Source organism: Barbus barbus (genome assembly GCF_936440315.1).
Source record: "Barbus barbus genome assembly, chromosome: 41".
Lineage (NCBI taxonomy): Eukaryota > Metazoa > Chordata > Actinopteri > Cypriniformes > Cyprinidae > Barbus > Barbus barbus.
The window spans coordinates 22,801,834-22,829,000 of NC_136719.1; the positions used below are offsets into that span (position 1 = coordinate 22,801,834).

General features: G+C 35.4%; 2 protein-coding genes across 9 annotated transcripts in view; both read right to left on the reverse strand.

Moving 5' to 3' along the window:
- LOC306860169 (F-actin-monooxygenase mical1-like) overlaps nucleotides 1-27,167 on the reverse strand; it is a 359,843-nt gene that overhangs the window by 145,774 nt on the left and 186,902 nt on the right. The window lies entirely within an intron of this gene.
- The window catches only part of LOC306860910 (ensconsin-like), a 46,678-nt gene that overhangs the window by 2,954 nt on the left and 16,557 nt on the right, over nucleotides 1-27,167 (reverse strand). Inside the window, exons 2-16 of one of the 5 annotated variants that reach the window (XM_079402927.1) lie at nucleotides 11,840-11,962; nucleotides 11,668-11,742; nucleotides 9,587-9,750; nucleotides 9,266-9,380; nucleotides 8,261-8,359; nucleotides 7,202-7,312; nucleotides 6,948-7,049; nucleotides 5,100-5,216; nucleotides 3,356-3,537; nucleotides 3,006-3,148; nucleotides 1,696-1,940; nucleotides 1,453-1,600; nucleotides 1,192-1,360; nucleotides 190-294; nucleotides 72-113 (exon numbers count right to left, since the gene is read on the reverse strand). In XM_079402927.1, coding sequence (XP_079259053.1) covers nucleotides 72-113; nucleotides 190-294; nucleotides 1,192-1,360; nucleotides 1,453-1,600; nucleotides 1,696-1,940; nucleotides 3,006-3,148; nucleotides 3,356-3,537; nucleotides 5,100-5,216; nucleotides 6,948-7,049; nucleotides 7,202-7,312; nucleotides 8,261-8,359; nucleotides 9,266-9,380; nucleotides 9,587-9,750; nucleotides 11,668-11,742; nucleotides 11,840-11,962 — 1,940 coding nt within the window. The remainder of the gene's footprint in view (nucleotides 1-71; nucleotides 114-189; nucleotides 295-1,191; nucleotides 1,361-1,452; nucleotides 1,601-1,695; nucleotides 1,941-3,005; nucleotides 3,149-3,355; nucleotides 3,538-5,099; nucleotides 5,217-6,947; nucleotides 7,050-7,201; nucleotides 7,313-8,260; nucleotides 8,360-9,265; nucleotides 9,381-9,586; nucleotides 9,751-11,667; nucleotides 11,743-11,839; nucleotides 11,963-27,167) is intronic. The other 4 variants (XM_079402929.1, XM_079402928.1, XM_079402931.1 and 1 more) reach the window with 4 other exon arrangements.

Consider the following 27,167-nt stretch of genomic DNA (forward strand, 5'->3'; position numbering starts at 1 on the left):
AAAAATTAAATAAATAGAAAGTGTGTAAGTGAAGAAGAGGAAGGCAATTGCTTGCAGATATTACATCTTACCTGATCAGATCGGCGTGTGCGTTTCATAATTTCCTCGAGGCGCTGTGACAGACAAGAATCAGATAACATTTAAACCCTGCCATTACATTAAAAAGCACTCAAAATGAAATTATCTTACCTTCTTCCTCTCCATTCTCTCAGCCTCCTCTTTCTGGAAGTGTTTCTCTCTCTCTAGACGCAAACGCTCTGCCTCTTCTCTCTGGCGAGCCTCCTCTTCCTCTTTCTGAACATACAGAGCCACAAAAAACACATTTAGTAACATTTTACATATAAATGTATAAAATCAGTATGCATTTACTTTATGGTTGTCAAACCTAACATGTTATTGAGATTAATTGCATGTTTAATGCAAACTAGTGCACATTATAAAAAGTGGCTTTAGAAAATGGCAGCATATTGTTTGTTGTATTTCTATATCATTAACCATAAACCTTAATCTATGCCGGACAGTACACAATGAATGCATATATTATGCATATAATATGTATTTTATAGTAAGACATTAGCAAATTACATACATATACACACTACCATTCAAATGTTTGGGATTGATAAGATTGTTTAATAAGCCTCTTCTGCTCATCACGCCTGCGTTGATTTCAAAAAATACAGTAAAAACAGAAATATTGTATAATATTATTACAATTCAAAATAACTGTTTTCTGTTTAAGACTATTAATTTACTCCTGTGATTCAGCAGACTCATTACTTCTTTGTTTGATTTACTCAAGAAACATTTCTCATTATCATTAATGTTAAAAACAGCAGCTTTATTTTTTGTGGAAACCGTGATACATTTTTATTCAGGATTCTTTGATAAATAAAAAGTTCAAAACAATAGTCCAAAAGAACTTTAAGTAACTTTGGATAAAAGTGTCTGCTAAAATGCAAAAATGTAACTGCATTATTTGCAATATTCTAAATTATATCATTATAAATCAATTTATTGTATCCTTCCTAAATAAAACTATTAATTGCTGTAGATAGACTATAGATAGTGTATATAAATAAATTATCTACCAAAATGTCATGAGTTTTATCACAATTTTTATAATCTATTTACAGCCCTAATGTAATCTCACTGAAGTGAGTGATTAATGAATGAGAATGTTGTGTGTACCTGTTTCTGCAGGCGTTCAGCTTCCTCTCTCTCCCTCTGTGCTTTCTCCTCCTCTAAACACTTCGCCGCCTCCTCTCGTCTCTTCTTCTCTTCTGCCTGCCGCTGTGCCTCTTCCTCTCTCTTCGCCCGCTCCTCTGCCTTCCTGCGGGCCATCTCCTCCCTGCTGCGCCTGCATACACACAGGCACATAATGATTTCAAAACTTCTTTCAAAATAAATGCGTGTTTGTTGCTTTGGCTGACGAAAATCTCTTAAACACACCTTTCAGCCTCTTCCTGCTGTCTCTTCTCCTCCTCTTCTCTTTCTCTTTGTTCTCTGGCCTGCCGTCGTTTCTCAGTCAGCAGACGTGATGCCTCCTCAGGATCTGTTGTGCCTGCAGAGGGCCGTGTTGTTGGAGGACTTCCAAAACCTTCCACAGAACCAGAAAAAAGTACAGGAGTAGAATAAATGATGCAAGTTTAATTGAACTCGATGGTTCACTAATGGTTGTTCGGCATTACAGACCAGCAGCCGGCTCCGGTTTAGTTGCAGAAGCCTCTGGTTCAATTTTGCGAGGTTCAACATCCTCTTTTTTGGCCCCCTCTCCTTCTGGGGTAACTCTCGGGCTCTCTGATGTCACACTGTTAGGCCTGAGATTGCCTGGCGATAAGGACGGGTTACTGGGAGACAGAGGAATTGATGCTGGAGGAGGTGGAGACCTGGGCTTTTTGGGGTTAGGTGTCTTCTGAGGGGGTTTAGTAGTAGAGCCCCTGACGAACAGACAACAATAAATCAATCAGTGAGCAAACAATTGTTTATAAACTTCTATTTTAGTGCAGGTTTTATTATATAGTAGAGATGCACCTATCAATTAGCCGGTTTTCCGCATGACCGGCCTGGACCGGTGACCGACCGGTCAGTCTGCCAATTCCAAGCCGGTCTGTTTTGAGGTCACACTTACGGCGACTGATAATCTATTTATATCACGCCAGATAAAGCTTGCGCAGCCTGAGTGAGTGAGAGAGAGGCTCGTGCAGAAATCAAAACAAATGAGCGCAACAGAACACACAGAAAGTTATTGATGCATACTGCGGTAGTAAAAAAATAAATACATTTATAATATATGATTTAGGTACGCAACATTGCACCACCAAAATGTTTCAACACGATTGCAATGTGATCTTATACAATAGTAGTTCAATAAAATTAAAATTAAGTAACTTACACTTAAAGGTGGTTCATTCCATTTTTCAAACTGAGAAACAACCTTTCTTTGACTGAATGCATGTTGCGATGACGTAAGCCCAAAATCTCCGATAATTTGCAATAATTGCGGAGTTTGATCTTGCGATAAATTCAGCGATCGCAGAATCGCAAAATCCTGGAGGGACTGATTAAAAAAGGATAGATTTTTGTTTGTATATGCTGTCAATTATAGTTTTTAGAAAGAAAATCGGAATTGGCAAAAATCTGTATCGGCAGGTCACACTAACAAAAAAATTATAAAATCAGAAATCGGCCAAGAAAATTGCAATCGGTGCATCTCTATTACATAGACACTATTTTATTGTTATATATTTTAGTCTAAGTTTTAGCAAATTTAAGAAATTAATTTAGAGAATTATTTAGTAAGATCTCACAAATCCTGTAAGAGGAATTCTAACACCATGAAATGATTGACAAAATAAATGTACAAAATAAAATGTAAAAAAAATTTAAAAAAATAATAATGATTATGTAATTGGGTTTCAGTCCAAAAAAAGCCCTGCTGATACTTTTATACTTTTATATTATTCTTTACACTCTTGTTTACATCTTAAAAATGGCATTTATACCTGTTGGGGGATGGATTGGTGACCCTGCTGCGATGACCAACAGGTGAAGGAGATCTCTTGGGTGTGAACAGGCTCAGACTGGTAGCTGGATATGCCAGGTTACTCCATGACTTTCTCACATTGTCCTTATCCTTCCTGTCAATCTGCCCAATGAAACACACAATACATCCTCTGAGAGACATCTACAGTACTTCCATACTACATTATACAAGGATCAACACACTTCAATTGGTTTACATAGCCTCATAAGTAAGATTTTTTTATAAAACATGCATGATTCATGCACTTGCACAGGCACAAACAAATAACACAATTACTTTACAATAACTAATCTTATGGCGTTTACTTACCGGGAAATTCTGGGTGGTCTTTCTCCGAGTGCTGCTGTCCAGAGGGATGAACCCTGATCTGATTGGTCTCTCAAGATTAAGGCCTGCTTTGATTGGTCGCTCAACACTGCGTGACTGGATGGACTTGAAGGACATGGAGCTCATTGGGTGACAGGAGGCTGAGCGAGGACAAATGGGGGTCACTGTACCACAGGCAAGTTTAACCAACCAACCAGGGAGTATTATGGGATAAATAAATGAATTCAATATGGACAAGAGGAGCAACAGGGAGGGAGGCAGGTGTGCAGAAGAAAAGGGTTAAAAAGGGATGAATGAGTGATGAAATAGTGGAAAGGGAAGAAAAAGAAAGTGTGTATTAGTATCTACAAAGATCTGGGAAAAATTAGGCAACATCACCCATCACTGTAAGGAGGACAATCTGAAACATGTTCAGAATGGCATACTACTATTTTTGCAGTATGCATGATGTATACTGTGCTCATTGGGTACATTTACTTATGCAAGGAACTGAAATTGCCAAAATATTAATTATACAGCCAGAACACACAGTGTGACATATTATATCCTATAATGCAATGCACTAGACATTTTTGGCTTGACAAATGAACTAGAAACAATATTAAATGTGATTCTACTACTATGCCTAATTATTTGATTAGACTGAAATTGGAATAAAAATGCAAAATAACATTTTTAATACAGAGAAAAAAAACATGGACATCATTTACTACAATAAAAATAACAACAACATAACATACTTATTGTTTGAAATATGTATTCACACGGCAAAGTATTTCACACAATTATAAAAACAGCAGGCAGTAAATAGTACGGCACAGTATGGAGTAAACAGTGAGGTAGTATTTCATTATGAACAACACAGACACTTTCATTCCTGAGTCAGTGATGAAGCTGTTGCCCATGTTAGAATTTAATCAGTTGATAACAGCATCCCCAACCAGAAAAATCACCAAACGATTAGCAAGAAACACAAGCCACTGGGAGATTAGCTAAGCATCAGGTCCATTTGTGCGCGCACACACACACACGCATCAGTTTAAGATGAAGTTGGCAGCAACTGAGCAAGGCTGTCGCTGAGAGAAAAGTCTGTCTGAAAAGGGTGTTTTGTTTTAGGACACAGGCCGTGCCAAAAACAGCCCTCACTGTTCTACAATTCTCTCATTCCCTTCTTTCTCTGCTCTCTTTCTTTGTACATACATGTGAGTTCACAATAAAATGTCCTGGAGTTATGCTATTGTATAAGTATCAGTCGCAAACAAAGTTAAAGCTACTTTGAAACAGCAGTCTCAATGTGGCAGAATACCAATTTATTTCTCAGCTTAATTTGAGAAGAATTTGAAGCACCAACACATGCATAATTCAATGCATGCATGTTATTTTATACATCTGAATTGAAAAAAATTAAAATGGCTGGTAAAAAAAAAAAAAGGCACAAAGCTAATTTCCCATCTTATCTGTATGAAAGCATAACCCCGCTATGGAAAAAAAGATGTCTTGCAATTACAAGCTAAAAACCAATAATTGTTTATATCTCACAATTTAGACTTGTTTTTCTTAGAATTTAGGAATAAGTTTAGGAATAAAAAAAAAAGTTTCAAAATAAACTTCAGTGCAGATTTTTCTTCTAGGAATTGCTTACATCTCACAGTTTTGACTTTTTGTTCCATAATTATGAGAACTGTGAGATAAAATTTGGAATTACCTTTTTTATTTAAGCAATTACCTGCTTCTCCAGACAAAGACATGGCGCTGCGACTCCTGGCCAGGTAGGAGTGTGTTGGTGTCTGTAGTCGACTGATCACTGTGTTCTCCCAGGCGGTAAGAGGCATGCGATGCATACCTGGACAACACACAGGCACATGTTCTCTTATATACTGTCATTGTCATTGAAAGGAAATATTTGGTTGTCCAGGGACAAAATGCTAAAAAGTAGTTTGCACATGCGACAGTAGAGCAACTGACAGATGCATCACATGTATATCATATGCCCAGAACAAGTTACCTATTTGCATCATCTGCTGGTGATAGTGAATCATGCATGTTTTATTTAAAGTTCTATGTTAAGCGAGACCGACCAATAAAGGAAATACAGGATTTTTTTTTACCCTAAATGTCACCACTAGCTGAAAGACAACATGAAACTGCAATTGCAACCCATTTAAAGGAATAGTTTACCCAAAAATGAAAATTTGCTGCAGATTTACTGAACCTCAGGGCATCCAAGGACTATTTTAGCTGGAAGCAACGGTCTTTAGCTAAAATGTTTTAAATATGGATTTGTTTCTTGCAAACATGCAGCTTTTCATTTCACAAGATGTTAACTGATGGACTTCAGTGGTGTGGAATACTTGTGGATTATTGTGATGTTTTTATCAGCTGTTTGGAATCTCATTCTGACGGCACCCATTCACTGCAGAGGATCCATTGGTGAGAAAGTGATGGAATGCTACATTTCTCTAAATCTGTTCTGATAAAGAAAAACTCATTTACGACTTGGATGGCCTGAGGGTGAGCACATTTTCAGAAAAAAAATATTTTTGGGAGAACTATTTCTTTAAATTAGACCAAAAAAAAAAAGGTTTGTTACCATAAACATAACCACTTGTGAAAAGACAACATGAAACTTTAATGAATCACAGCCCATTTAATGTGTGTGATATTTTTAATTGAGAGAATATTTTTGGGCAGGACCTGATGGTATCCATCAGGATTTAAATGTACCATGAAAAGTGAGCTTGAGAGTTTATGAAATTATTATTGTTTGGTCCACCCCACATACCCTGTCACGCAGCAGTAAAGTCATTTCAGTAACTACATTATGATGAAAAACAAAGTCAACAATTTGCTTCTTTAAAATAGGATGCAAAATTTGACATTAAAAAGTAAATAAATCTATTATGATTTCATGTTGTCTTTAAAAACGGTCGCCAACTGCTGAAGGAAAAAAGCATGCAAGAAATAAAACATTAACACTATAGTCAAATAAAGCATGCAGCATGCACACACAGTACAACTTTTTCCCATTATTGTTATAGCTAAATTATTGTTTGCAAATTAATAAATCATTTAAAACTTTCATAAACTAACTTACACAAACCAACATGCAATATTTGTAAATATCGGAAGAGTTCGCATGACTCCAGAGTTGTGTGTAACCAGGGTTCAAGACAAAAAATGACAAATTACTGAATTGTTTGATAACAGACTTATTTTTTTAGAAGCACTTGGTCATGCTCACATTGTGTAGATGTAATGGTAATGCCTACATTGAAATAGAATTTGCACTTCATTGAGTGCAAAGCTTCTTACTTGAACACGTCACTTCTCATCCAACAGTTACTTTGTACTGTGAAGGGGCAAAAGGCATGCATTTTAAAGAAATGTAATATATTATATAACTGAAGTCACATATAGAGTCAAAAGTTTTGTAATTGATTGTTCTGTGAACTGTTCATTCAGGCTTATTTTTTCAATTTATGATTATTTTATTTGCAGTCTGGAGCCCTGGACAGCACAGACTTGAACCCAGTAGGACAGCATCAAGAAAGATTCCTGAATTTCTAAAATCCACCTGCTGGTTTGTCCTGAGGGATCTTCTCTTTGCAGATTTGGGATTTAGATTGTGTTTTTTTAATCAAGCAAGACGACGAGAGAGATGTCTGCTTCTGTAAGGCTTGGACGGTACAGCACAATCACACAAATACACACACACAAAGACAACATCAATTCAACAAGGTGGTTCTTGGTACACTAAAATAAAACAAAAATCTAATTTGGCTGTGTGATTGATTGTGTAAAACGTAAAGAGATTGTGTAAGTGTTTACCTCTATCTGGTGAATTCAGCAAGGTGGCTGAGGAATATGACAGGCGTTTGGAAATGACTAGATCTTTGGGTTTGGACAGATTCATAGTGGAGACTGACCTTCTGTCAGTATCTACAAACACAGATGCAAGATACAACATCAGATGCAAAACTTAAAGGCATAATACAGACAAATCCATTGAAAAAAAAAAAAGGACTAAAGGGAGATATAAAATGAAGAAGAGGGTATAAGAGGCTTTACTAAGACGGTGTTTACCTGCAGTTTAGGGATGCTAATTTTAAGTTAGTTAAGTTAGTTCTGAGGAAAAGTGCTTAGCTACATTTACTAAAGACTACAGAGGAGGACGGTACACTCATCTGCTTAATGCTCACAATCTGCCTTCCATCTGTATGTCCCAGAATGGACAGACACGTTGACGACTTTAAAACAGGACATCTGTCTTTAAACAACCTTTAAAAGGATCTAACATCACCAATATCGACATTACCAGACTTTAACGTGGTCATATAATGGGTCATGTAAAAGATGGAAAATAAAAAGACATTGATGTACAAAACTAGTCAGTATTTATAAAAAAAAAAAAAAAAAAAAAAAAAAAAAAAAAAGATTATATATAATACATTATATTTCTATTTTTCTAATATATTATATATAGGCTTAAGCTTTAATGCTTGAAATTAGTTTAGAAGACAAAAAAAAAAAAAGTGAATACATTTATTTACAAAACTATTTTACTCCAGTTAGTATCTATATTTTAATGATCAAACATTACAGGTCTATACATATAATGTATTCATATTAAAAGTGTAATAGCAAAAAAGAAAAACCCGAATGAAAGAATAAAAGCTGATGGGCTGTAAAGAAAAAAAAAAGTGAGAAAAAGGCTACAAAACAAAAATACAAAACAGATACAAGTCACATCTTACATACTACTGGTTAAGCAGTTTGTGTTTCCGGCTCCATGCTAACGGGAAATGAAATCTGAATCATTTATGGGTGATGCTACAAGCTTTAGCTAATGCTGCTAGTCTGCTGCTCTACACTGATTATTATATTCACATTTCGATCGAAACTGCTGTTGACGCGCCAAGCTGTAAACACCATGATAGTGCTCCAGCCCAGCTAGATCCAATGAAAAGAGACCGGAATCATCAATACCTGAGAGAGAAGAGAGTAGGATGGATACAGAACCATACAGAGAGAAAGATATTGATGGAGCAGTAAATAAAGGAAACAAAGGGAGTGTGCAGTGAGCTCATGGCTCTGAGTCAGCACATGTGAGCAGAGCATAAAGAAATATGCTGTACTGCAAACAATATGAATTTATATTTAAACACTCCAAAAATCACGGATATTAGGACTTTAAATCCTGAAAACCAGGCTAAAGTTAGCTTGTACTTGGGCCGCGCAATTAATCGAAAAGCAACTGAAATCGCAATACAAAAGATAAGCTTTAAGGGCTTCCTGGAGTTTTCCAACTAAATAAAAGCTTGTCCGTTTTACATTTGAAAAGAAATAAAGACAGCAATAAATCTTAGTATTTTAATTTAGCAATTCTATCTGCACTGTTAAAATTATTATTCTATTATTATTTTTTCTTAAATACCTAATTTTTTTAATTACAGAGAAATAAAATTGCATTTTGTTACATATTTTGATTTAGCAATAATAATTATATCATGTTTCAAATTGTAACTGCAAATTTTAATCAGGAAGAAAAAAAATTTTTTAGCCTACATCGTGCAGCCCTAGCATGTATTACAGTAAATTTGTATATTTTCTGAGTGGCACTTTTAGGTGTAAATCTTAATGTTTTGCACCAGCAAGCAACTTACTTGGGTTCAAACATTCCCAGTATTTGATTTTTGGGTCTATTTTATTGTCATCCAGACAAAAGTTGAAAGTATGAAAAAGTGAAGATGTTATAACTCACTTCTTTACAACAAGCAATATCATTTGATGTGTGAGTATTTTTTAATTTTCCAGAAGCTCTTTCTACAGTATAACCATATTGATCATTCTGTGCACACGTGTGTGTGTGTGTGTGTGTGTGTGTGTGTTTACCGTTGTTGTGTGAGGTGCTAACGGAGAGCGTTCCACCCCAGCTCCAGCGGTTTGACTTGGGCCTGGCTCTCTGACTCCTCTCCATGGTCCTCCTGATAACAGCCTCATAACGGGCCTGAAACGCACACAAAGACATTCTCATTCTGGAGAGCATTTAATTGGACAAAAATGTCCTTTTTATTTAGTTTTCCAAGAATTTACCCTGTATGTCCACAAACGCACACCACTTTATACAAAATGTATGGTTCGCCTTTAGTATTTCCTTTACAATAATAAAAATATTCACAGTTATGACAATATAATGCAGTGGTTCTCATCCACCTTCTCCTCCTCTAGTCTCTGCCGTCGTTTCTCCTCCACAGCAGCGCGTCTCCTCTCCTCCTTCATCCGCTGCTCCTCCACCTTTTTCCTGCGTTCCTCCAGCTGTCTCTCATGAAACTGTCGGGCTCTTTCCTCTCTCTCCAACCACTTGGAACCCCGTTCAGCTGCACACGCACAATTCAATTCAAGTTTATTTGTTTAGTGCTTTTCACAATACACAATTTTTTAAAGCACTTTCAAAGACGAATCTTGTTTCAATGTTACAACTAGGAAACATCAGCCAAACCAGAGTGTGTAAATGTTATCTCCAAATGTAATATGCAACTATAAAATAACGCATTATGCAACACTTTGAATGTGTTAGCCAGAAATCACAGCTTATTCTTGTAATGATTATAATATAAGAAAAATATTTGACAACTTTATATGTCAACCCAAATTTGGCATCATCTAGAGTCTTTGCGCGTGTTGGCCTCATCTGAAATTTTCACAAATGATTTAATCAAGAAAATTATTTTTTTCTGGTAGCCCTATAACTCTATGGTAACTATAAATTTAGAAATACCTGCTGGAAAAATGGGATGTGTTTATAATTTCAACTCTTTCTAATGCAACTTTTCTGAAATCATTCCATCCACCGTTCCATTGTTCCATCTATTTGTTCATAAGACCAATAAACATTTAAATTTAAAAGGCTTTTTAACTTTTCTCTTAAAAACGTTTCTCAATTGTTGAAAAAGGCTGTTATTGAAGCACAAATATAATAGACTCCACAATCCTCAAATTGTTACTCAATTTACAAAAAATTGACGATTATAACAAGTCTTAAAGGTACAGTTGCAAAAAACAAAACAAAAAAAAAACTGTTTAATGCTACAGCTCAGAGAAAATGTGGAAAATGGTCATGTGAAAGTGAACGGAAATGATCAGGGGGAAATGATCAAATATGAAGAAAGGCAGATGTTAATAATCAACATTGTGGATTATCAATTTCATTGGCATCCAAGCACTTCAGTAAAGTGAGCATAATTAATCCGCCAATCTCTCTCTGGCCTCTCTGTCCTGGCCTCTAACCCCTTACATAAAACTGGGTGTCCTGGTAACCACCTCACCAAGAGTTTACATAACAACTGCACCTCGCCACAGCAACCTGCCCCATCCAGTTAGTCATGCAGTTACGGACAGAAGAGAACTGACAGACACCAGAAAGAACAAAATGGGTAAAAAAGGCAAGAAGTGTAACCCAGGGATTTACATGGTGAAGAAAATTAGTTTTGACAAACAAATTCACATGATTTACTGTTTCCTAAGAACAATACGTGAACATCTAACTCTGCTTTTAGACCACACTTTTTACACATTAGGACCGAGTGAGTCTGATCAAAGGTCATTTCTACAGCATCTGTGTGTTTTCATAGTAAACCACTGCGACTCTTCAAGGCAACATGACATCATGATCAAGCATATGACCTCAAGTACTTTCTTAATAATTGCTTTTGTTCATATGATGCCTTTTAGTCCCACCAAAAGTAGGACATACGTGAATGGCATTTCAGTCGTGCCTGTAAGTGTATCAATTAAATATGTAACAAAAGCTAATTATTGTTATTTATAAGAACTAAATGTCAAGCTATCAATGTGACATTCCAGCTGTGATTTAGTTTAACATTTTGTGGGTGAAGAATAGCTACAAAAGAACTACTCATACAGGCCCTTTAACTACATTTCCCATTATTCTCTGAGGGAGCACAAGAGTGATTAAAAACAAAGTAGGCTTCAAAAACACACCAAGCATGCATACTTTGCCTGGTTTTGTTGTAGTGCCACTATAAGAAAAATCAGTTGAAAGGTTAAAAGGAGAAATATGAAATTGTCCAATGTCTCACTTCTTTCCTGACCAAAAATAATAAAAATGCATATGACATGGTAATTACAATCAAAACCAAAATCAAGTCTCATTGTACCGAATTTCCACTAAATATACTGCTTGATTCTGAAATGTGTGTCACATTAAGGAAGTTAAATGTGTAGCAAAGGCACTTTCATGTTGTCTAATGACAACCCGCGCATGTTTGTCATACCATTCTGCTTCTCCAGCTCCTCCCTCCGTTCACGGGCGAGCCTCTGCTTTTCGTCATTCTTCAGCATGAGAGGCTCTGCAAACAAGCACAAAAATGCTGGATGAGCACTGAAATTAAAGCTTTGAGATGTCTGCGTATATGTACAGCTAGCAGTACGTGTGGTGTGTCTGACCTGGTCTGGTAACGATGTGTATCTCTGTAGGGCTGGGAATAGTGTAGGTGTACTGTCCAGAGGCAGATGAGTCCGGTCGACTCCATGACGACTTGTCATCTGCTCTGAGAAGGCAGTCAGAGCCTGAATGACAAAGACAGAGGAGAGAGAATTGCATTGGTGGTGTAAATATTAAAATTAAGCACAAAACATTAAATATATAATATATGATAATAAATAAAATACAAAATATAAAAACATTAAATATGTATTATGTATATATTATATATAAAACATTTTCACTATAGTACTTTAAGTAAACAGTTTCATGTTGTCATTTCTAAACTGGAAAACAATGAAATTTGTTAATTTTTTTAATAGAAATGTCATTTTTATTAGCACAGTGATCATCACAATACATACTGCACCAAAGCGGTGTCAAAAAGCAAAGTTGTATGCTCTACATACTGTTGATTTACTCAAAGACCCTCTCACACTCTTTTAGAAAGTGACTGTAAGAAAGTTTATGACCTGACAGACCTCAGCCTGGGCAGTAAACATTTCCTTGCAAACAGCTGCCAGATAGACTTATGAATCCATGGGTAAACATATAAAGTATATGGCTTGAGAAGGTTTAACCATCTACAAACAGAAAGTGTATTTGTAGTGTTACTATAATCAGATTTCTACATCTGCAAGCTTCCTGTGATCAGTAACACATCAGAATCAGCAAACTGGTTAAATTGTGTTATTGATTCCCCCTCTATGAAACCAATCAACCTCCTACTGTGTGCGTCATCCTGCACATCAATCAATAACGGTTATGTGTTACCTTGTTGTGCATCATGCTTTTTCATACAAACTTACAATACAGAAATTGCAAACACAACATCCCTCAATTAACTTGGTCATGTATCTTGTTTCAGAATAATATCCTAAATACAAATGAGGTACAAAGCCATTTCTGTAGCAATTGTAACATTCAAAATTCAAACATGTTATATGACCCTTCATTAGCATAAAAAAGTGAAACTATAGCCATCCTATACATAACACCCACATGCTAGCGTGTATTATAGCTCCCACAAACTGTGATCTTTAAACAGCGCTACCAATAAATGCACAGTGGGGGAGGAGGGGATGAACAAGCCATGGGCAGATGGTGTGTCTAGACGAGGAGGGAATAGATAAAGGACAAAAACAATTAAAACTAGCAAAGAACATTTTAGCAAAAGTCATTGACGACTCATGCCAAAAACAACCATCCTTTTCTAGATAAACTATGGTCCTATGATTTCAACGCAAAAGGAATCAAGTCATAAAACTAAAACTTAATCAAATAGATCAATAAATCAAAAGTAGGGCTGTATAATTAAATTGCAATCTGGACTGGTGTCTTTGAATATTTAAAAGACTGCTACTAAAGTTGGGGCAGTTGTGGCTGCTAATGGTTAGAGAGTTGGACTCGTAATCCAAAGGTTGTGAGTCTCGAGCCAGCAGGAATTGTTCTCGGTCTCAGAGTGAATGAAGAAGCAGTCTACTACACATACTGAATCATGCGTGATGCTTCTGATGTTTTCAGCTTCTGCTGTCTCATCATATGAGGACATGAAGGCATGGGCTTCATCTCCAGAGCTGCTCTGAGAGTCAATTCACCAACATTTGATAAAAAAACTACTGTTACAGACAGACATTCAAGACTCTTAACAACAACTAGTGTTCATTTAATTTTTTAATGTCAGCTATTTTCAATTTTAGTCTTAATCCTGTGTTAAATGTCCAGTTTTATCATATTTTGTCAACCTCGTTCTATTTAGTTTTAGTCAAGTTTTAGTCGACCAAGGCCCGGTTTTACAAATGGAGCTTAGTTTAAGCCAGGACAAGGCCTTAGTTAAATTAAGATATTTAAGCAACTTTTACAAAAATGCCTTAGACGAAAACATTAAGGTAATGACACTGCCATATTTTAAGAGATGTCAGAGCAAGATATTTTCAGTTGAGACAGCTCAAACATGCATTTTAGTCTGGGACTAGCTTAAGCCTTGTCTGTGAAACTGGGGGTAAAAGTCTTAACATTTTAGTCTAGTTTTAGTCAAAGAAAACCTGACGCATTTTAGTCTAGTTTTAGTCAATGACATTTTAGCAATAAGATTATTATTAATTAACCGTACAGCAGTATTAATTTTGGCAACCATTTTTAATTTAGTCTTAGTCTTACTCAAATGTACATTTTAGATATATTTAGTTTTTAGTCAAATCTTAGTAAAAATTTGTCATGCTGTATAATTGTTAAACTGATCAAAATTATGTTTGCTCAAAATTATAATCGTAACGATTGTTGTCATTTGAGAAATTTACTTTTGCATTTCAGGCATTGCACTTTCACCAGTAAGCACAAATCAATAGAATGTGGACTGTGTACTGATTTATTATAGGCTTTTTATTAAATCAATACCAAAGACTTATGCAATCTCTCCATCTACATTATGAAAACTGCTAAAACAAACGAAAAATAATTATAACAGTGAAATTCCAAGTAATTCCACTAATTACGAATGGCAATAGCCTATTTTTCTATTAAAACAACAGCGTTTGAGTAAGTGCATTTATTCAGCAACCACAATCGCAAAAAATTTAGTCGAGACTCAAGATCTCGTGGCAGAACACAGACCGGCTGAGTGACAAAGCCTTTCAAGGTAACAAAATATAAAAAAGAATGGTGGATATTTTAGGCCAAAGTGGGCGAAGTTGCTGGTCCACAGTGACTTCCATAGTATTTTTTTTTTATCCTACTATCAAAGTCAATGTGGACCAGCAACTGTTTGGTTACCCACATTCTTCAAAATATCTTCTGTTGTGTTCAGCAAATGAAAGAAATTAACACAGGTTTGGGACAACATGTGAGTGAGGAAATGACAAATTAAATTTTAGGCTGAACTATCCCTTTAATGACAGTCAGCTGCATGTTTTGTTCTGTCCCTTTAAGAGCTGCACACATCTAATATACAGGCACGCATCCGTTTCTCTCAGCTGTTTACATATTGACTTAGTTGGTTGTGTCTAAAATTAAACATTGTGTGTTTTGACAGTATTAGCTCAAAAGTTAACTTGGTTGAGTAATATGGCGCTGTTAGATAGGCTTTTCAGTTCAAGCACTTCAGGTGTACGGGCTGAGAAAAAGCGCACATCAGACCAGCACGTGAATGAAACATTTAACCGGCAAGGCTTTAAAACACACGCAAATAATGTATTTTTGTGATTGCGAATAAGTGCAGTGTCCTGTGAGGATGACTCTACCGCTGAGTTAACACTGAATGGATGTAGCATTGTACAATATATGACGGAGGCGCCAGAACTGCAACTGAAAGAATGTGCGCTGTAGCATGATACTAGAATATTTTTTCAAAAGCAGATCGGGGAGACATTTTTATCGTCCACGATCAAAAATTGTTATATCGCACACCCCTAGTTCCAAGTTAGCTCCCTGTCACGTGGCACATACTGAAGAGATCGTACCACAACAATTATTTGCACTCGCACAAATGCTCCCAAATATATTTTGAAGTCGCACAGAATACATTTCGGGAGCATATGTAACCAAAATAGTCACAATTTCGAGCCCTGACAACTCATCAAAAAAAGGTTTAACTTGAAGAAATTAACAGAAATATATTAATACTATATAGTAGAAAGTTCTAACAACAATAATTAGGGATGACAAAAAAATGCAAAATTGTCTGAGGATTTTATGAAAAATTCACTTTTGAAAAACATATATCCTAAAGAGGTTCCATGACTTTAGGATGCTGTCTACTCAGGAGGCTCATTACGTGTTAGAACAGAGCTATTGTGATATTATTCAATCTATTTCCGTGTGTGATCCCTGAGGAGATGGAACCGAAACGGCCGTCACTTGCTCTAGATTCCAGGACAATGCTGCTCCTGATTTAACCCAAGCCAAACTCTGACCCATTTTACCCACTTTCCAAAAATTAAAGATATCACCTTTCTGAGACAAACAATGGGCAAGGTCTCAAATGAATACTGAGGGCAATTTCTGAAATTATACTGTTCCAGGAAAAAGGACCAAATTTTAATAAAAGTCATCATTGTTTCACATTTCATTCAGAAAGGATCACCTCAGTTTCTACCAGCTCTGAAAAGAAACACACAGACCTCATTAATACAGTAATCTAACCTGGAGTTATCAGTTCTCCACCGAGACTTATTATAAAGCAGCATACATGTTTTTCAATCCCTAAGAGAATGTAAAGTCTAAAAATGAGTCTGTATGTGTGTGTGTCAAGGCTTTAGCTCATTACTTGACGGTAAGGGAGACCCATTGCTGTTTAACCCAGAAATTACCTGACAGCAAATCTGAAATCTCAAGCTCAAGTGTTACAGACACTTCAAGCGCCAAGCTTTATGCGGCTTATAAAACTGCAAAAAACAACCCTAAACATCTGCTACATCACTGCAAGGCAAATAATTTGATCTTTGGTAAATGTTATTAATGGCAGCCAAGACTAAAATCATCCGACATACGCACCATCTAAACAAAAACCAGGATATTGTGACTTTAACCTGACCCTCGTGGGGCGTGTTTGTGTGAACAACTGATTTTGCTTTCATGTAGCTCGCTACTAAAGGCTTTTCATTTGACCCATATATGCCCAAGGGGTGCAAAAACAATCAAAGCTCTGAGCGAAGTCAACATCAACTAGTCTATACTTCTTAGGACAAAAGACAGACCTGTTTGTATAGTTACAGTAGGCCCATACCATGAAACCTTTCCTCTCGAGATTAGACATAAAATGCATGAACTGAACCCGTTCTAGCAGGTTTTGAACACTTTCTCTAGCATTTTCTCTCCACAGGATATAAAATGCTACCAGCTCATGAACCTTTGCTCTGAGGCCCATGCCTGATTAGGCAGAACAGAATAAACAAGAGTACACAGACACCAACCACCTACAGCAGCAATCAGTATTAATGAAATCATATTAAGGTAGTTACACAAACTTTAGAATGTTCAGTTGTTTAGCCAACAAATAAACTAACGATGAACAGGGCTCAACATATGACAGCATACAGGCTTCGTTTCAAAACAACCATAGCTAGTTATTAAGTCAAAGTCCAAGAAGTGTTGTTAGTGCACACTGACTCTTATGGAAGCCTGCTTCTACCAAGGAAAAATAACTAAATAAATAAATAAAGGCAATTATGACTCCTCACAATTCTGACTTTGTCTCAAAGTTGAATTGACATCTCAGAATTACCCTAATTTTATTTATTTTTTAATCTGTGGTGGAAACAAGCTTCCGTAGACTCTGTTTCAAAGTAAGCATAGTCAAATGATCCACTAATTAATAGTGTGCTGCAGTGAGCACGTACCATAGATTATATAGGTTAAGGAGGATTTAAGGAAATATCCTCCATCCGGGCTATCTGATATTCAAATAAGCACAAACAGATAGATAGGCAAACTAAAATACAAACACAGGCACACATGCAGTGTGACACTAGCAGTAGTCCTTCTTATTTTCTACTGCTGTCGATGTTGTCCATCTTGGCTCTGCTGTGAACGGTTTCCATGCCAGTGCGTGCAGCAAAGAAGAACTGCCGAGGTCCAAAGACAAAACACTGGATACATGCTATGTAAATCAGGAGCCTGCCTTTAGAAAGATACCCGTTAAAACTGAACGCTTGTTTACTATCTTCCAAGCCAATTTTGCATGTGCTGCAAAATCTCAATTTACACATCATCCATCCAAAATAATATGAGATTAGGATTAATGCATCACACATAACATTGCAAACAGTCTGAATGGTGTCCAGGAGCATCTTCCTGTTTCCCAGGTGTCAGATGATCCAACTTTCAGGGCAAAGGTCAAAGTTGAGCCTTGTCACTGACCTAGAGTTCACTTGTTTGTTGGAAGACTGATGTATGAAATCAAATGCGACCAATAACATGTCCTTACCCCCTACAGCGCATGATTTAATCCAGGTAAATGACAAAGGTCTTCACATGGCACAGTCACATCTACAAACACAATTCAAAATCCAACCGGATAAAGCACCTTTTGTTTGATTAATGTGAGCAAATAACATAACACAACTAAACAATTATATACTATACTCATGGATACTATCATAGTTTGATTTTGATGAGGAAATGCGTCATTAAACATGAGAAATTTAAACCTGAACGACTTCTGTTGACCTTCATTAACCTGCAAAAAGACCTCCAAAAAGGTACTAGGGGGTCCACAAAAAAGCAAGAAATAACTAAATATGCAAATGCTTTAATAATAAAAAAGAAAAGTATGGAAAATGTGAAAAGCACTATAGAAATATTTTTTAAAAGTTCTAATATGGAGAAAAATGTAAGCCCATTTCGGCCATAGAATAAAAAAAGTAGATAATTGAGACTTTTTATTTCACAATTCAGACAAAAAAAAATTCTGAATTCGAAATAAATTCTTTAAAACAGGTCGATTCATTTATACTGTTATCAGCACATGTTGAAGTATATTCGTCTCTTGTCTCTTGAGAATATGCGCTGTTAATGCAGCGTTAGAAAACTTTCACTTTCTGTATGACTGAAGTTAAGACGTTCACCGGCATAACTATTGCGCAAAGCTTGCACGTTGCGGCTCGCCTTCATGGTTGAAACCAGAAATATTTCCAGTATTGTGACATAACTGCAACCCCCCATGCATATGTATCTTAAACGCAGGAATACATGAAGGAGGAATCAAATCGGTATGCCGCGCTGTCTGAAACACGTCTCTATGCTTGTGCGCGCTGTACTGGCACACACCCGAAGCGTGCACAAGCATAGAGACGTGTTTCAGACAACTCGGCATACTGATTTGATCAACTACGATACGTTTAAGCCCTAATAGCCAATTATGACAGATCAGAGCAATCTTTTATTTACTAATTTAACATGAAATTGTCAAATTGCTACTCGATATCAATCACATACAATGAAAATACAGAATAATTAGACCAATCATTTACGCACAATAAATAACAGAGCGTCATATCTATTCACATTTTCCCCCGAACGATCTCGCGACCCGGTAGGAATTCTTCCACGGCCTGGTAGTGGGTCGCGACCCGGTGGTTGGGGACCTCTGCTTTAGAATAATCTACATGTTATTTATCTTCTCTAAAGATTACTTAATTAGTAGTTATGGTTTAATGGCTTGTATTTTTTATGTTTTTTTTTTGTTTTTGTTTTTTATGTTAATAGAATGAATTTGTTTCTGAAATGTTCTGATATAGCCTACAGTAACGGAGATAAATTTAATGTGAGCCAGTGATTTTAATAGCAACAGCATGGTGAACAAATATGAGCTGGTCAATTACATGATTTAATATGAAGCGTCCGTAACGGTCACGTCTGTACTGCATAATTAAGGTTGTTTAGAGCAAGTAAGTGATATGAATTGTCCATCATAATTAGCATGGACATATTTTGGCTTTGTACATGAAGTTTGGCATTATTTGTATTAATATGTATTATAACTTTATATTCATAAATATATCACTTATAAATTAAAATAAAAGTCAGTGTTGTCATAAAGTGAGTGTATTTATCATGCATGCCCCCATCTTTCTGCAAAATGCTTACTGTTAACAAAGTATATAAAGGAGTCTTTGATCCTTCTTTTGAAAGCATGAAATATGGTTGCCTGAAAATGTAACTTTTCTATCTGTGCAAACCTCATATGTGGTGAATAAACAAAGCTATTTCCTTAAAATTTCCATGACAGCACATCAAAACTATAAAATACAGACCTTAAAGGAAAGGGTTTTGTTATATTGGTAAAAAAAAATATTTTTTTTATGGCAAGGTAGACATTTGCATGGAATTGCTCATGTACAAATGTACATTTGCTCATACACAACATTAATATTGCACCGCCTTTACATTTTAGGAACCGTTTCCTTGCAAAGAGGATCATCATATTTGGGGGAACTTGCATTAAAAAGCTTAAAAACATATGGTCTAGGAAACAGTGCAGGAAAAATGCACATCACTGACAGTTCTTACCTTGAATCTCGCTCATAGTTTTGAAAATACTGGAAAACCTCATGCAAACCTTGTCTACATCACCAAGGAAGCCATCCTAATCCAATACATCAGACACAACCTCATGCATGCACATGCAAGTCCAAAGGATGCAACATCCATCATAGGCTGATGATTATGTGCTCATTCATGGTCAAATAAAGAGAGGAATATGGAGACAAGAATGAGAAAAACTGGACTTTCACCCAACTCCTTCAACTGGAGACTGATCGAAATAGTAGATCCTCCTCTTTGATCGCGTAAATTGTGTGATTATAAATCACAATTGTGTGTGTGATTACTGTGTGTGCAGTACAGAACAAATACAAGATTAGAGAGAGAGAGAGAGATCAGCGATTAGAGTGCAATTCTCCACATTGCACCAGGATATATGTGTGTGTTTGTGTATTGGGGAGGGAAGGCTCAGAGATCTGAGCAGCTTAGCGGCAGCTAAAGCTAAGCTTACAGAGAGCAGAGGAGTCTTACCCTCACCAACCAGTACAAGACAAATCAAACAGGACCCAATTTAACCCATTATATTATTCCGGGGTGTGTTAGACAACATCGACAGGATATTATACCACCTAACATTCAGGGTAATAATTCATCAAAACAATGTGAAATGATAGAAACAAATGTGCAAGTCAGTTTGAGTCTGAATTCTCACATGGGGTTCAATAAAGTAAACCTATTGTTTCTTTAACGTAACACCTTTTGCCTTGAATGCAGTTTTTCTCTCAGCAAGTGATTCAATAAGCAGCTTGGACACATTTAGTGCACTGTCTAGATTTAGTGCCCTTCCTCCCCTGCAAAACAACGGGGTGCTAGTTTATCCAATGAGCACTTTGGGAAATGTACAAGAAATAAACCACAACATAGCAACACAGAATCAGAATACAGAACAAGGAGACATTCACATTCAGTATTTGGGGTTGACAACTGCATTTACTAACAGGCGTGACTGTTGAAATGTCCTGTTTGTACAGCAGCTAAAAGAAAAAAGACCTGCTCAAATACTGAAGGCCCTTTTCAATTAGGACTGGTTAGAAAAAAAAAAAAAGACTTTTCAGTTTTAATCGATTCTCCTGCTTAAAAATTAATATTGATTCTTAAATTCAAAGAATCGATTAGTCTTGCCAGTTTTCAGCTCATCAACAGAACATTGCAGCACGCCTCCCATCCAATAAATCACAATAAACTTGTGCTTTGTTACATTTGATAAAGTCTTTATTCTATTCTGAAATTCAAATTCTATTTGATTTCAAAGTCTATTTTATTACAATATTCAAAAAAATTAATACCATTTTGGCAATGTTTAATGTTGAGTGACGGATCACTGTAGTGCCTCAGTTCCAGAAAAGTGGCAGTGCGAAACGCACATGAACTGATCGTCTGCTCCGTTTTAATACCAGTTACAGCATGAAATAAAGATGAATAAACATCCAAACACTGCTTGAAGTGGGCCGGTACACACCGGTACGCAGTATTTATATTTTAGCCTTTAGAGTACCTGCACTTTTTTGTGCGTACCGGCACTTCTGACATGTTGCCGGTACTCGGAGTAAAATCGTCAGGGTCTGGGGGATTAGGCTATATGCTCACATATATGATTAGAAATTATATAGAAACTATATAAATCACACTACCCAGGCTGGATCACCTCTCATCTCGACCAATCACGTGAATGAACGCAAGCGGAGTCGGTCTACTTCATTGTGTTGCAAGAGCATGTCAGAGCAGGCGCGTGGAGTAGTAGAATAATAATTCATTATTGATTACTAATTTGAATCAGTACTTTATAACGGAAATCATATCTTAAAAAGAAAAGAAGCAGGCTTCAGCAATCACATCATTTTAAACTGTAAACTCCTAGAAAGTCCAAGGATCCAGTGAACGAATTCAAACAATAAGCTCAAAACAGCGCTAATGCCGATTTTATCAGCGATTACGGAGAGAATAGTGACTTACGTCCAGATGTCAGTAAAATTATTCTTTTCAGCTTGTATTTGGCTTAAAAGCAAGATTGTTTTATAATGAACGCTGATTATGCGGTGGTCAGAGATTTAGCGATTCTGAATGGATCTGTATATTAAAGGCAGGCGATTTAGTGGTCTTTGGCGTCTCCCTGTGGTCCTGCAGCTTGACTTGTGCTAATTTGTATTGAAAACTTATTTAATTATTGATTGATTGATTGTGGCACTATACATACATTGTGAATTATTAAAAAAGTACTTATTTAATATAAATAAATAAATGGGGGGGGGGGGGGTCAGGTGAGTACCGGCACTTCTTTTTTTCCACTTCAAGCACTGCATCCAAAGATGTGTTAAAAGAAAGAGTACAACTTAACAAAATCTGTATCATGTCTCAATCAGTGTGGTTTAACCACTGATGCACCATCTAAACAAATGTCATTATAACAGTTTGTAAACAATGTCACAATTACCTCAGAAAAAAAACAATCAGTGGCCATAAACTAAGGTGACCAGACTTCCCGGGGACACGTTTGGCACAGGATTTCTAAATTGCCTAAAATAACTAGCGGTGGCTCGATACTTTTTCAGAACCGATCCCATACCAAAAATTCTAAGTATCTGCCGATAACGATATCGATCCGATACCTGGGCAGTTTTTTTTTTTTTAATCAGTGTTAGGAATTTTTATACCTCAATGTGTGTTGACCTGATCATGACATTTTTGTGTTACACACAATCTACTAAATATAGATAACTTTATTGTAAAGAAAAACAACAAATGAATGCATATATAATTATAATCTATGACAAAAATACTATTATAAACTAGGCAGGGCTTGCAAAATCGCTAGCCCAACGTCCCGGGGCTATTGTGATTTCCAGTCGGGCTACCAAAATGTGTCACTGCCCTGCCCGACGGGCTACCTTAAATACAGGGCTCCCACGCAGTGTTCCCTCTGAGCGCCGCGGCCGTGCAGGAGAAATAATGTGCCTCAAGCACAAAAATGAGTTGGGAAGACATTTGATTGAATGCCACCAGTAAAAGGGAAAGAATAGCAATGCTCGGGCAAACCGCTATAGAGCTGATGTCACGACAGAGTTAGAGCCGGTGAATGCGGTTTGGTTTCATAGAAAGAGAACGATACACCAAACGAGTCGCTGTAGAAACTGAATACTTCAATGGTTACGGTGCGCTCAACACGAGAGACAACGCAAACGCAATGACACGTGAAATAAAACGTCATCATGTATTAAAGAAGAGTGGCTTGATTAAGTGCTGGAAATAGCGGAGGATGGGCAAAGAACGGTAACAAAGACATGGAAAGTCACACACAGGTGTATTGTACAAACTGTACTTCATAATAATGTTTCGACAGCTATAGAAGAATTCATATGTTCACGTTTTTTATACTTAACTTACAGATCTCAGCTTAATTTTTGCTTCAGTTTGTATTCTATTCTATTCTATCAGTTTAAATAGTTTGTTTTGATAATATATTATGTTAGGGCTATATTATAAACCTGATAAATAATTGACCTTATTTTTGAGTCTTTGACTTTTGAGTCTCTTGCTCATTAAAGGCTGTATTAATTTCAAAAATACAGAAAAAAACAGTGATAGTGAAACATTATTGCAATTTCTAATATTGGTTTACTATTTTAATACCTATACTTTAAAATAGTATTTATTCCTGTGATCAAAGTTTTGAATTTTCTGCATCATTATTCCGGTCTTCAGTGTCCCATGATCCTTCAGAAATCATAATAATATACTGATTTATTATCAGTTTTGAAACTGTTGTGCCGCTTCATATTTTTTTGGACCCTGTGTTACTTTTTTCTTTGATTCTTTGATTAATAAAAACTTTAAAAAGAACAGCATTTATTCAAATTAGAAATATTTTCTAACAATAGAAGTCTTTACTATCAATTTTATCCATTTAACACATCCTTGCTGAATACATTATTTAACTTTCTTTATACTTTTTTAAAGTATCTTTAAAAAAGAAAGAAATATCTGACCCCAAACTTTTTAATAGTTTATATTGTAACAAAAAAAATCTCCATTTTGACTAAATGCTCTTCTTTTTAACTTTTTTTTTTTTTTTAAATATCACAGGTTCCAAAAAATACAGTATATATATATATATATATATATATATATATATAAATAAAATAAAAAAGCAGTACAACTGTTTCCAACATTGATTAAAAATCAGCGTATTAGAATGATTTCTAAAGGATCATGTGACACTGAAAATACTGCTTTGCTTCACAGGAATTCATTAAATTTTAAAGTACATTAAAATAGAACGTTTTTTTAAATTGCAATAATATTTCACAATATTATTTTTGGTGAAATAATATTCAGCATTTTTTATCAAATAGATACAGCCTTGATGAGCATAAGAAACTTCTTTAATAAACTTTATTAATCCAAACTTTTGAAATGCAGTGTATTGTACAGTAAAAATGTCTTCTCAGGTAACCTAAAATATACATCATTTAGTTACATCAAGGGTCAAATCAAATATAAATAGCACATTGAAGTTAAAAGTTACACACTTTTTTGTGTGCGTGCTGTACAGGTCTGGTATAAAGAATGATTTTGCTCAGGTGCCTGAAATGTCCACCCAATAGAGAAAAGTTTTGCTCAGCAAGAAAACTAAATTTTTTAAGGCCTTAGACAGTTTTAAATACGTTAAATGGTATAAGAAATAATTTTTCAAATTGCCTTAGATTTGTAAGAATTCTGCAGATACCTTGTAAATAGTCAAATAAAACTTTTTCCTTGATATTTGTGTATTGAAAATGTTTTTGATTGACATTTATTGTCTTTATTTTATTTGGGCTAGTTAAATAAATTTCCGGGCTACCAAAATGTGAAGAGTACCTGATTTAGGAAGGATTTAGGAATTTTGCGCACCCTGCTAGGCTAGTGGATAATTCAGTAGAAGAGTTACTCTAGAAAAATCATGAGTGCACAATTATATAAAATCTAAAATTAGTGCGAAAAAAACATTTAGTGGGGAACAAATAAAAGTGAATAAGTGTAGGACTAAATCTAAAATGAAAATGTAAAATGATATACATTACTCTTTGAATTGTTGCAAAATACATTAATGAAAAACAAGTAATGCATTTACATATAAATATACAGTAAAATGAAAAGACATTTCTTTTAAATGTATAGCACAGAAATGAGGCAGAAACATATGACAGTTAAGACGAACAAGAAAGGCTATTAATAATCTTTCATTGTGCAAAAGTATTATGATACGAAAGGCTCCAAATACAGAGCGGTACAAAGTGCTTAGGGGTGGGAAAATATCATATAACGTATCATATGAAAAATATTTTTTTATAGAAAAATATCATAACGATTTTTTTTTTTTTTTTTAGAAATATCACGATTTTATCACAATTCTTTGTCATGTTAGTTTTACTATTTTGCAAGTTGTCTGAGCATTACAGCCAAACTAATTTCCCTATTATAAAGATAAAGCCGTTCAATGTAACAAAAAAAAAAAAAGAATGGCAGATATTAGGCTAAAGTGGGCGAAGACAAAAACAAAGATAAAATAATGAAAAAGATTATTAAAAAACAAGAACAAAGATACACATTACAACTACACATAATATACACAACTAAAACAAACTGCTTTATTTTCAGGTGCAGTAGGTGTATTTAGCAGAGCATTCAAGAAATTGAGTGAACAAATATAAAAATAAAACACTAGATGGACTGATTCCTAAAGCAACTGTATTCAAGTTCTTCAGTCAAGAGTAGTGAGTGATTTTTCTCTTTGCGTTTTGTTGTTTTGTTAACGTTAAAGGAATAGTTCCCCCAAAAATAAATATTCTGTCATCTGTCTGTCAATTCTGCCATAGTGTTTTATTTTATACCATCATTTACTCACTCAAAAGTTGTTTTAAACCTGAATAAGTTTTTCTTCTGCTGAACATAAATGCTATTTTGAAGAACGTGGAAAACCAAACAGTGACTTTTTTCCTACTGTGAAATTTAATGTGGACCACCAACTGTTTGGTTAAACACATTCTTCAAAATATCTTCTTTTGTGTTCAGCACAAGTAAGAAATGAATACAGGTTTGGGACAACATGTGAGTGTTCTTTTATTAAACTAACTAAACAGCCTTATGTTATTTATCTTATTTACACGACGGCATGTCATTTCTGTCTCTACGTTACATGGACACACTCTCTGTATCGTGCACACCGATGCGCACACACAAGTGAGCACACTCCCACTATAGTATTTGTAAATATTAAGCCAAAAAACAACTATTTAAATATGAATTCTGCATTTTTCTGTGTTAATGAATGGTGCAGACGTGCGGTTACTTGTACTGAAGCACGCGTGACGCTTCCGGTGATATTAACGTCTGTCTCACTAATGAGGACATAAATACGTCATGAACATCTCTAGAACTACTCAGAGAGTCACTTTATGAGCATTTGACCATTTCATTTGAGTAAAACTATCCTTATATACACACAGAAAGGTATTCACGGCAACCCGTCAAAATAAAAGTTTGGTTTAACTTGAAGACATTGCGGCAGAAATATATTACTGTTCAGTAGAATGCACGTAATAGGCTGCTACTACTACCAAAATTATTAAAACCTTATTTTTAAGGAATAATCATACAATATTTCTTCAATGTTTTAATTGTAATATATTTTTTTTTTTTTCGTTTTTATTAATTGAAAGAAATTAAATGTTTTATGCCTTTTAAAAAAAATGTAAATACACAACAGAATTTCTAAGGGGGAAAAAAAAACAAGGCTATTGTAAAAATAAATTAAACTTGTTTTTATGCTTTCAAATAATTAGACATGCTAAAACAGAATTCGGTAACAATCAAACAAAGTTGGAAAAAATAAAACATTTCATACGGTCCTAAACATGTCATTTTTGTTCAAATTAATAAATTGATGTTCAATTGTTTTAAGTTTCATGACTTTGATTAATTAGACATGCTTTTTGATTAATAAAATGTAATTTACCCATTAAAAAGGGTAAATCCAGAAAAATTAAAACGAGAAAAACCTAGGGGAAACACTGTTTTTAATGATATCAAAACCTTTGTGATTTAATTATCGCACTAAATCATAACACAATTGTGATTACTCGTGCAGCCCTAGCAAAAACCACGAACGGTTGGAACCATATTGTGGCAAAAAAAGTAATGAAAACATCATTAGATGTTATTTAATAAACAAATATAATTGTGTTGACAGTTAAATAGTGCACTAAAATCCCCTCT